An 11919-nucleotide genomic window follows, 5' to 3' on the forward strand; every position below is an offset into this window, starting at 1 on the left:
AACTTAAGAGCCAATTTAAGATGCTGTTGGAGATACTCTTACCCTTTTATTTCATAATGTATTTCATTTCAATACAGAGACTGTCTAGTCAAGCTCATTGGATATCAACTACAAAACTATTCAATTTAATTATGGGAAAATTACAAAACTAGGTCAAATGGGAGGCTCATTTACATATTTAACCCATTTATTCAACCTACTACATATCTAGACTGATTTTGTGTGACTTTCCCATAATACCCCTAACCTTCCCACTTCCCACCACAACGCGAACGACCGCTCCCCCCATCTCATTGGTTACGCAAAAAGTTGTCTCTTCCATTAATGATTTCAAGACTTTTGATCTTCCTTTCTTCCTTTAAATTGCACGAAATCTGCACCATTTCGCCAAAGCACAATGAATTTCTCTTTTTCCTCTCTTCATCTCTTGATTCTGCAACTTCCTAATCCTAGAAAATGAAGCCATAGTTCTTCATCTTCCTGTTCGTTACTTGGTTTCTTTCTTCTTGTTACCATCAAAGAAGTGGTTATTCTACGTTATTTCCTTCGTTTTTCTCAGTTTATCATATTGTTATTGTCGCTTTTAAGGGTGAAAGGCGCAAAAAATGTAAGTATCTGTTGTTTTTTCTGCGTTTTTTCATGAATACACTTCGCGTAGTCGATGATTTCGCGAAGATTTGCGAAGAGAAAGAGCCTGAAATGTGACGATCTACTTCGTGAACCGATGATTTCGCGAAGATATGCGAAGAGAAAGAGCCTGAAACGTGTGGATCTACTTCGCGAATCGATTAGTTCGCGAAGTCTGCGAGTAGAAAAGTTCATGATTTGACTCGCAGACTTCGCGAAAGCATCGATATGTGACGTAGATCGTCACGTTTCAAACCTCGCATACCTCGCGAAAACATCGATTAGCGAAGTAAAATCACCTCTTTCCCTGCACATTTACATTCGCATGCTTCGTTAATCCTCATTTCGCGAAGCCAAAATCATCTTTTTCCCTGCCTACACGATTAATTTTTTCTGAAGGTGGTTGATTACATAACATCAATTTCTAGAAGGCAGCGTCCTCGGATGCAGGGGAGATAACTTTCCTTCCTGTACAGGGAGAAATTTCCCTCAAGATTGGCACATTCACTCCTAAAATGGTTGGTTAGGAGAGATTGTGCCAATAATCTGGTACCAATTTTGAAGCGGATGAGTAATCTTGGTGTGCACCATGGGACACATCCATCCCAAAAGGTCTGGACTTCCATTTCTCATCCCAAAAAGTCTGAAAGTTCAGACCTTTTGGGATGGATGTGTCTCACGGTGCACACCAAGATTACTCATCCGATTCAAAATTGGTACCGGATTATTGACACAATCTCTACTAACCAACCATTTTAGGAGTGAATGTGCTTTGTTAGGAGTTTATTGTGGCAATCTTGTTGTGAATTTTGATATTGTTGTGATTTTAATGTTGTTATTGTAGCAATCTTGTTGTAAATTTTGATAATGTTATGATTTTAATGTTAGAATTCGCTGTTGTTTGCCATTTTTTGTTATATACCACTTCGCGAATTAGCTTCAAAACACATCCAGACGTCGCATATGCGAACTAAATTCATCAAGTAAACCAAACTTTAGCTTCGCAGGCTTCGCATATGCTAATGAAATTCATCAAGTAAACCAAATATTAGCTTCACAGGCTTCGCATATTGCGTGTAGATTCATCAAGTAAACCAAACATTAGCTTCGCAGGCTTCGCATATAAACCCAAACATTAGCTTCGCAGGCTTCGCATAATATGGAATCTATGAAGTTAGACGGGAGGAGACGAGACGCGCGTAAATATTGAGGGTATTATGGGAAAGTCACACAAAATCAGTCTAGATATGTAGTAGGTTGAGTAAATGGATTAAATATGTAAATAGGTCTCCCATTTGACCCATTTTTGTAATTAACCCTTTAATTATATTACCTTTTCTAGTTTATAAGTGAAAAATTAACCACTAAAGTAAAGATTTATCAAGTGCCGCACAACTAACTATACGTCTAAAAAAGCTAATTAGATTCCATAATTATTTTATAACCACCTCATTTTTTAGTTTATATAAATATGAATTTGCAACAATTTTTTTTGGATAAAGTAATTTAAGTTGAACTACCAGGGGCGGAGGAACAGAGGCTACACTCGTCTCCTCCAAAGAAAATCCCAGGCGAGAAACTTGGCCCTTGCCTCTGATTACACAACTGGGAGAGGAGTATAGTTGGTATACTCATATTCATTAGCTTCTTCTATATTTTGAGATTTCATCCACAATCTAATCTACCATTCATGTGCTTGGAATCAGGCCTTGATTTTATTAACAAGTTATCATACCAAATTTTCAAGTATTTGAGATTTTTGTGCTTCTAATCAACATCATTTGTGAGCAGAATAATCCATATGTAGCCTCAAATTTAGCCAGCTTTTCAACTTTAAAAGCGTTAATTTTCTTTTTTTCCTACGCTGGTGATTAAAGAGATTCACAATAAAGAATGGTGTGGGCAAAGTACAAAAAATCCCATTAGTGTCGTCGTATGAATGACGATGAAAGTACCTAATGAGTTAGCTCAAGTATCAGTTTGATGCCACTGGTATCATCTTTAAGGCAGCAGCAATCGGCATGCCGAGGAATCCAAGGAACATGGTAACAAACCACTGCTGCCAAGTGAGAGGAGACGTGTTTGCAAATGTACCAAGGAACTCAACAATTATAATTTGAAAGATAACAGTGCATGCCAGAACTACTATAAACACGTAGTTCTTAAGTATGCCTTTGAAGACATTGATCTTTTCCATCTCTCTAGAGCTGACCTCGTTGAAAACCTGCACAAAACACACCAGGTAAAAAAAATTCACTGCCAGCAGAGGTGTTTGGTCTAAAGTACAAGAGAAAAGCATGGTTCAGTTGGATTCCAATATAGTGATGGCATTACCTGACAAAAGACGAACGAGTTGAAGATAATTGTGTTAAGTATTAAATCCGAATCCGGGCCATCAAGATGAAAAAATGCTTTTCCTCTAGTCTGAAGGTACCATATGATCACAAACTGATACATAGACTGCCCCAGAATATTCCTCCACATCACATTACTAATGAAGTTTCCTTTCCTTCCAACTGGTAATCTTTTCATCAAGTCATCAGTTGGAGGTTCTGTGGCTAGTGCAAGTGCTCCAAGAGTATCCATGATCATATTCACCCAGAGAAGTTGAACAGCAGTTAGGGGAGCATTACCTGTGATAACATCAGAGCAGAAGATTATGAAGAATTGTGCATAGCGAAACAAAACCAGAAAGAGAAGTTACGGAAATCTGGCTGGCATACCGGTCAAACAGGCCGAAGAAAAGTTAACAATCAGAGCAACCACATTAACTGTCAGTTGAAACTGAACAAACTTTTGAATGTTTATATAAACTGAACGTCCCCATTTTGCTACAGTTGCAATTGTGGAAAAGTTGTCATCCAGAATTATGACATCAGCACTTTCCTTTGCTACCTGCAGAACAATGACATATTCTTCATTTTACATGATTTATAGGTTCAGAACAATTTCTGAATGATGATAGGCATTACACATGAAATAATCTGAGGATAAGAACTAAGATGAATGGTCTAATCCATTTAACATGGATCCCAAAGCTAGTATGCAACAAATGTCATGGTGAGATTAAGCCATAAAATTTCTATATTTATTTTACTTATACATGGAAAACCTCTAAACAACAACCAACAATAAATAACAAGCATCTTTCTAACTTCTAGCACCAAAATTTTGAGGGCAGTCCTCATACAGATCCCTTATTCTTCGTATAGAACATTTTATGGGCTCACAAAAAGAAATGGCAATATCTTCTTTCACTTGCTAAACCTTTTGCAGCCAAAATGAAGTCTTTTAATTTCAACCCAAGATTAATCTTAGGACATGCAGCTATACACAATTATAATTTCATTTTATACTCTGCTTACTTGCAACTACTAAGACAATTCCATGCATGTAGACAGATTGATAAGAGCAAACCTCAGTTCCTGCGATGCCCATTGCCAACCCTATATCTGCTTCATGAAGTGCTGGAGCATCATTTGTACCATCACCAGTCACAGCAACAACTTCCCCTAGAGTTGTTCGTAGGGTTTTCACAAGCATGTGTTTATCTAGGGGTGAAGAACGGGCCATAACCTGCAAAATTTGAGAAATTCCATAATCATTTAACAAGCTTAGTTTCACAACTCAAATTAATATATAAACCAGTCGCAATAAAATTTGAATTACAGTTATTGTTCAAAGATTGTTAATGGTCAACATGGAAAAGCATAAGTAGGCATAAAAATGGAGTAAAATGAGGCTTAATAAATAAGGTGCACAGATAAACAAGGATGAAAGAGAAAAGAACTCTGCACCTGAATTTTCGGAATAAGTTCACGCAATTCGTCCTCAGTCTTCTCTCGGAATTCTGGTCCTTCTATCGCTATGCCCATATCAGTCAAAATTCCACATTCTCTAGCAATAGCCTTAGCAGTGGTTATGTTGTCCCCTGTCACCATCCTAACAACAATTCCAGCTGCTCTACAAATTGCAACAGACTCCTTCACACCAGGGCGTACAGGATCTTTTATACCCACAATACCAATGCAAGTGTACCCCTTGGAAGGAATAGGGCTTTCAGCAGAAAATCCGTTGCCCATATCCAAATAAGCAAGGCAAAGCGTTCGAAGAGCTTCACCAGCAAATTCTTCAATTATATTCGTCAAATGATTCATAGACACTTGGTCAAGGGGAACAACCTCACCGTTTTTATCTACAAATTTGTCACATGCTGATAAAATTATTTCAGAGGCTCCCTTACAGTGAGTACGAAAACCTCCCTCTGGGAGCTCCAAAACCACAGCCATTCGTTTCTTTGTAGAATTGAATGGTTCAACTTTCACAATTTTTGATTTTTCTCTTTCTACTTGGAAATTTCCTCCAAGTAACAGACCCAGCTCCAAAAGAGCAGTTTCAGTGGGTGAACCAAGTATCTCAATATTGTTGTCTTTGTTTGTAACAACTTCTCCCCCCGTGTTATTAAATATCGATTCACGTAAAATTTTCATTGCAAAATCAGGGATCGAAGATCCAAAACTAAGAGTACTCTTGGAGCTGTTCACTTCCTGGATCTCCCCCGCAATACATGCCTTTACAACAGTCATGTGATTAGTTGTTAGTGTCCCAGTTTTGTCACTGCAGATAGTTGTGGCCGATCCCATGGTCTCACAAGCAGCCAAATTTCTAACAAGCGCCTTATCATTCATCATCTTCTTCATGGCAAAAGCAAGGCTTAACGTGACAGCCAAGGGAAGCCCCTCAGGAACTGCAACCACAACAATTGTAACAGCAATGGCAAAAAATTCCAATATTTCCCTAGCATCATCACCTGACCAGATCAAATGACTTCCTTCTTGAAGCTTACGTCTAAATAATCCTTCCACCAGAACAGCAAATGTCACAACAGCAAAAAACAAACCTATCTTTCCAATGACAGTTGCCACACCATTCAGTTTGACTTGCAATGGTGTTTCATCATCACCTCCTTCACTGAGAGTAGCCATGAGTTTACCCCACTGTGTTCTCATTCCAACAGTAGTAATGAGCATTTTGCATGATCCATCCTGAATTTTGGTCCCAGAAAGAAGAAAAGGATTTGAAGCAGTCACATGAACTGGTTCACTCTCTCCTGTTAAACTGGATTCATTTATTAACAAAGAAAATCCTGAAACAAAAAGTCCATCAGCTGGGACCTGGTCTCCAATGGACAGATGCACAATATCACCAGGTAGTAAATCATAAATCGAGATTTTCTGCCTCAAGCCATTTCTTGTAACATGAACTGATATCTTTTTCTTTTCCTTGTCCAAATCTTTGAACTGCAAAGACTGCTTATAATCGCTTGTGGCAGTGACAAACACAACAAGCAGAATACTTGCAACTATTCCAAGTCCATCATGGGCACCTTTTGGCCATCCTTCCATGGTTATACCAACAATGAGGGACACAAGTGCACAGAATCCAAGTATCATAAGAGTCATATCTTGAAGAGCTTCCCAAACAAAAACCCAGAATCCCCGAACAGGGCTCTCAGTGAATTTGTTTATTCCATAAATATCTTTTCTTCTATTCAGTAGATCCTCAGAAACAGATATTCCGTTAGCAACTGATGTGGAGAGCTTGTTAGCTATACCCTCTACTCCACCGTGAATGGCCAGTTTCTTAACGTCATGGCCTTCGACAATTGATTCCAATTCATCAGCACAAATTTTAAAACCAGCAGTCGTAACCTCCTCAGGCACAGTATAGTCACTGGACAAATTTAGACCTGCAGTCATTTAAGAAAAAGAAGTAAGCATGGAAGGAAAAACTGCATCAGCTCAAAAGTTGGAGCTGTAGTAAAGCAAAAAATCCTTACAATGGATGAACTGAAGAGCAGCTTTAGAGACCAAAACTGCAACTCTAAGCTTCTCCTGCCACGAGAAGACTAAAAACATGACATTGGGAGGACATAATTTTTGCCTAAAAGACAGTTTATGTTCTTTTGATAGACTTAATACTTCAATGAAATTTCAATTGAACCTTTGTCCATAACTGTGTAACAAAATATTTTCCAAGGCCAGTCCAGAGACAATTAATAGGCTACAAGTTTTAATTTAGTAGGCAGTGGAGAAAAATTGTGTTAAAAAACATGAAGTAATTTTTTTTATTGATATAGCCGCTTTTATTCCCTTAAGAAGCAATGTTATATTCCTTTCTCAGAGGCCGGCCAAGTTCAAGCACAAACCTCCGGAGGTAAGCCACTTCCAGATAGTACTCTATCTCTTCGCAAGAAGAAATAGCTATCCCAACAAAACAAAATCGCTAGCATAAATTCACCACAAAGCTCATTTCAGCGCATCATGTATCTTACATCTCTACAATCATAATAGTATGCTTGACATCTGAAAAATGTGACTACATTTGGAAAGAAAAAATCGGCTTAATGCATATATACACACCTAAACTTGGCAAGTTTTGCCTAATGGCAAAACTGAACTTTTAAAATAACCAATCACACGCCTAAGTAAAAACCTATCGCACACCTATAGTAAAAACCTATGGCACATCTATAGTTGGCTTTAAAAACCTATAGCACACACAAAATCGTTGATTTTGTCTTTAACGTGCCAAGTTCAAAGTGTAAATATGCATTAAGCCGGAAAAATCTGCAGGAAAAATCACAAAAACTGAACTGAGCATCAACTACAAGAGCTTCCAAAGGACCATGCCAACAATTATGCACCTTTGAAGCCTTGTAATTCAATTCCAATTTTGGAATCATCTACATATAGCTTATAAAAGTTTGGTTAATGTATCACTAACTTAAATATATATACTAATAAACTTGCTTTATTAGTTGATGACACAAAAAAATCAATGCAAACAGAAGAACATTAATTAGCTGGAACTCATAGAACCAAGGATCATTGAAAATCAAGTAAAAAGAAATATAAAAGAAAAAGACCTAATTATTTATTTGCATAAAGAAAAGGAGGAAACGAAATGAAGAAGCAAGTTGAAATGGTCAACGTTGACGAAAAGGGAAACGGAGTAGGACTGGGTCTAACTCGAGTCCTGAAATGAAAACTTAAAACGGAGAGGGAGAGAGAGAGAGAAGAGAAAAGGACCTGATTAGATCGACGAATAGCCTCAGCCTCAAAACGTTTAGAGAGATTAGCAGTGAAACGGAACCTTCGTTTCCGATTCTTGACTAACCAACAAAGCTTCCTCCATCTCTGCAACGCCTCCTCCGATGAGTTCTTAGGCTTCACATCCCCAAAGTTTTCATTCAGATAGTTCTCCATCACATAAGATTTCCAATGCCAAACCAGTAGTGCAATCTACCTTCCGAATAAAATAGAGAAATTCTATTTTCAAAATACAAAATTCAACAAGAAGCAAGGATTATAAAATTCTCAAGCAAAGCTATATTCCAGTGGGCACTTAACTTTCACTGTTTGAATAAAGAAAGAAAGTAAAATACTATGATTGACCTTTCAGAGAGAAAGAGTTTGAAATTTGAAATAGGAAAAGAAGAAGAAGAAGAAGAGATGCAGATCTCATCTCCAGGGCAGAATACCATACTGTACTAAGGAAAGTCAAAGTTTAGGTATGACCGGTTGACTGGGTGGACCAGTTCGGGAAGATATGCAATTGCCATTCCTCTTTCGGCATGTGTGGGTTGGGATTCGGACGCGCTTTCCGAATATATTTTAATTGATCAGACAATTTTATTAAATATTTTGTGGATTACTAAACCCAGCCATGAATTCCCACCCTAGCTCCATGAAAAACCAAACTACTCTTTACCTAAAATTTAAAAAAACACAAAACCTCTCAAATACTCTACACACTCTTTGATCAAATCCGGACTAATTTGTGAACCAAAACATGGAGTGTAACAACAACCGTAAAGGGAAAGCGAAAATAATAAGATTTACCGTTTTTTTTTTATTTAAACTTAAAAATTGAATCTGTGGGTGATTTTTTAAAAATACCGGAGTCGCAGTCGGGCGTATGAACATCACGCCCGACTTACGGTTCCGGCGTATGAATATCACGCCCGACCTGTGGTTCGAGCGTGAGGCTATCACGCCCGACCTATGGTTCGGGCGTGATGTTCATACGCCCGAGGGGTTTTAATTAATTTAATTAATTTTTTGTAATTTTTAGTTTGTTTAATTTAGTTTAACTAAATTTTTATGTTGTAAATTTTAGTTGTTGTAAATTTTATTTTGTTTAATTTAGTTTAACTAAATCTTTATTTTGTTAATTTTAGTTAAATTTTTATTTTGTTAATTCAGGTATTTACGGGTTAAATTCAATAGCGGACTAATTTTTTTACGGGTTTAATTCAACAGTGGACTAATTTTTTTACGTAACAGGTATTTACGGATTTAATTCAATAGCGGACTAGCTATTTTTTTTGTTCTCCCGACATGCGGGCGTGTGCCTATCACGCCTCACCTTGTGGTCGGACGTGATAGCCCCACGTCTCACCGTGTGGTCGGACGTGTAGCGATCACGCCCGACCACACGGTGAGGCGTGGGGCTATCACGCCCGACCACAAGGTGAGGCGTGATAGGCACACGCCCGCGTGTCGGGAGAGAAAAAAAAATAGCTTTTTCCTCCCCAAAACCCATGAAAGGATATTTTCGTCCTTTCACGGGGATAGGGGTGGGAATTTGGGGCTGGGTTTAACAACACCCAATATTTTCTATGGTCCCTTCCCTTGTCAATTTTTACAATTAGATTAATTTTATACTAATAGATAAAAATTTATAAATAATTGTTATATTTAAAATAAAAATAATATAAAGAGTTTTATTATTTTTATAGGCATATTATATATATAAAAGTTCCTTTCTGAACTTTAAAATTTTTCAATATCATAATAACTGAGTTTAAATATCTATCAATTAACAAGGATTCAAAATATGATTATAATTGATATATAGTATAATCTTATAAATTGAAATATTGGATTAATAAAAAAAAAAATCTCTTGATATTTTTTTTAAACATTTATATTTGGATTTTGATTTTAATTCTTCTATTTCTAGTATAATATTTGGATCTTAGAAGAGGTTTACACAATTGGCAAAGAAGTGCATAATTGATAATTCTCTACCCAAGAAATAAATAACGATAAAATAGTAGTGCACATGAGAATATTAGGCATCATTTGCTTGATGAAGGAAGCACACATAACTATTTTCCATATATTTTGTTTCAATGATTGAGCTTTTGTAATATTTAAGGAAATGATAGTATGGAACTCACATGGGTACTAAGGATGGAAAATGTCTCCTTTTTCCAATTGCTAATTACTTCTTCTAGAGTATTTTATTGAATTATTATTATATCAAAATACATGATGCACTTTTTTTTTTTTTATCGCTCCTTGAAAAAATTTGTAGGAGAGAAAAATATTATAGCAGTGAAAAGATAAGGGCACACGTCGTGTGTATATCAACAACTTATTTCAACGTTTGTTCTTCTTCTCCACAGTCTAAACCATCGGACTAAGGTGGTGAAGGCATATCTGATTACGTCTCTTCTCCTCTTATCTCTCATCATCTTCTATGGCTGAAAATTTTGGTCATGACTCGAAAAAACTTGACTCCAAGATCGTGACAGACCTTCGGACGGATCCATCAATCTAAACAATCATCTACGACCTACTATAACGATTGAATCAAAGTTAATCGAAGAATGGTCTCAACAATAGAAACAAACATTGGTAGTTAGTTAAGTTGTTCAGGAAAAGCATTCATTACATTGCTTCACGCAAACATGCCTTGGAGTTATGGAAGTCGGTGGCTAACGTTGACCTTATGGATTTGGGGCATGGTTTCTTTCTATTTAACTAATTTTGATAATTTGTCCTTAGTCACGGGATTGAATTGATTAGGTCGCTAAAGCTGCTGATTAATCGATGTGTTTTTGTTCAAGTCGTTTGGGGTCGAGCATGAATTTCCCATGGATTTAAGAAAGGTCTCCCTACTGAACAGATTAGCGATGCAAGAGTCAGCAGGAATGCAAAAGGCGACAATTACGCTCCATAAAGATGCTCCATGAACGATTGCCTATAGAAGAGGTGAGCAATGGAGAAAGAGGAGTCTGATGGAGTCATCGTCGGAGAAGACATGGAGGAGAAGGAAAGGACAACCACTAGGTCATCTCTCAACTTGTGGATTTCATGTTTTTATTATAAAAGTTAAATTATGAGCATCTTTTCTAACCTTAAGTAGATAAAAAATGAGTCAGGAATGCACATCGTCATAGTCATCATTGGTGAACATAATGTTAACAAAATTTTTATAAATATACGTTCCTATCTATAGAAATGAAGGAAGGTATAAGACTCTAGACGAGTCCATTACTTTTTGGATAACTCTGACTGCTCCCTTCATCTCCACCTATAGCAGAAAAAATAATGAAGAGCTTAATTAAATCATATAACTACAGTGGAGAAAAAATAATAAAAAGCTTAATTAAATCATATAACTACAAGATTATTGTGAGATTTTTTAATGAAAAATAGAACCAATATGGCAAATTCTTATTTCTTAAACCCAATTATTTAACAAAAGCTAAGACTTTCCGCAACTAAAAAACCTAAAATTTATTATATTTAATTAAATATATAGTAACTTTTTTTACTAATATCTAAAACCTGAACGGACCAATAAAATTGCTACACTTGTCATTTTTTCCTGAAAAAAAAAGGCTTAAAGCTGAATTTAACCCTTATTATACCTCAGAAATCTCCATACTCCAAAATTAGACAATGACTAAATCGCTGTCTGCATCACAAGAATAGTATGGATTTATGTGGGCTTTCCGATCTGGGGGCTTCTGGTCATAAATTCACTTGGAAGCGTAATAATACTTTTGTTCGATTGGACAAAGTCTACGCTAATGTTTTAGCTCTAACTTCCTTCCCCGAGTGCTCTGTGTTGAACCTCCCGTTCCGTCATTCGGATCATTGTCCTATTTTGTTTAGACTTTTGAGAGGTAAGCATCCTAGGGGTAAGAGACCGTTCCGGTATCAGTTGGCTTGGGAGTCCCATCCTAAGTTTAAAGAGTTCGTTCATGAGAGTTGGAGACCTCATTCGTATGTACTGCAAGCTGCTGAAGGGTTCAGGAATAAGGTGCAGGGGTGGAATAGGAATGTGTTTGGGCATATTATCAGAAGGAAGAACAAGTTATTAAAGAGGATGGAGGGCATTCAACGCAGGTTGGAGGGGAGGTTTGATCATAGCCTTGAGGGCCTCCTCAGAACCCTTCAGAAGGAGCTGGAGGCTGTGCTTAGGCAGGAGGAG

The 11919-nt window shown here is 37.1% G+C and overlaps 1 protein-coding gene across 1 annotated transcript; it reads right to left on the bottom strand.

Moving 5' to 3' along the window:
• Positions 1-2320: 2320 nt before the first annotated feature.
• On the bottom strand, positions 2321-8174 carry LOC136201444 (calcium-transporting ATPase 1-like). The gene is made up of 7 exons (XM_065992103.1): positions 7719-8174; positions 6467-6521; positions 4425-6376; positions 4045-4203; positions 3351-3522; positions 2962-3260; positions 2321-2851 (listed from the first exon to the last, which is right to left on the bottom strand). Exons 1-7 carry the CDS (start codon positions 7893-7895, stop codon positions 2603-2605), a joined length of 3063 nt encoding a protein of 1020 aa, XP_065848175.1. The 5' UTR covers positions 7896-8174; the 3' UTR covers positions 2321-2602.
• Positions 8175-11919: the final 3745 nt, after the last annotated feature.

Source organism: Euphorbia lathyris, chromosome 7, assembly GCF_963576675.1.
Source record: "Euphorbia lathyris chromosome 7, ddEupLath1.1, whole genome shotgun sequence".
NCBI classification, from domain to species: domain Eukaryota; kingdom Viridiplantae; phylum Streptophyta; class Magnoliopsida; order Malpighiales; family Euphorbiaceae; genus Euphorbia; species Euphorbia lathyris.

What these genes read in the sequence shown, in the direction of transcription:
- LOC136201444 (XM_065992103.1), bottom strand. Translation starts at nt 7,895, where the DNA reads ATGGAGAACTATCTGAATGAAAACTTTGGGGATGTGAAGCCTAAGAAC. An exon ending in TGCTCTTCAGTTCATCCATT is followed by an intron (nt 6,377 to 6,466) that starts GTAAGGATTTTT and finishes AAATGACTGCAG; the next exon opens with GTCTAAATTTGTCCAGTGAC. An exon ending in AACTTATTCCGAAAATTCAG is followed by an intron (nt 4,204 to 4,424) that starts GTGCAGAGTTCT and finishes CAAATTTTGCAG; the next exon opens with GTTATGGCCCGTTCTTCACC.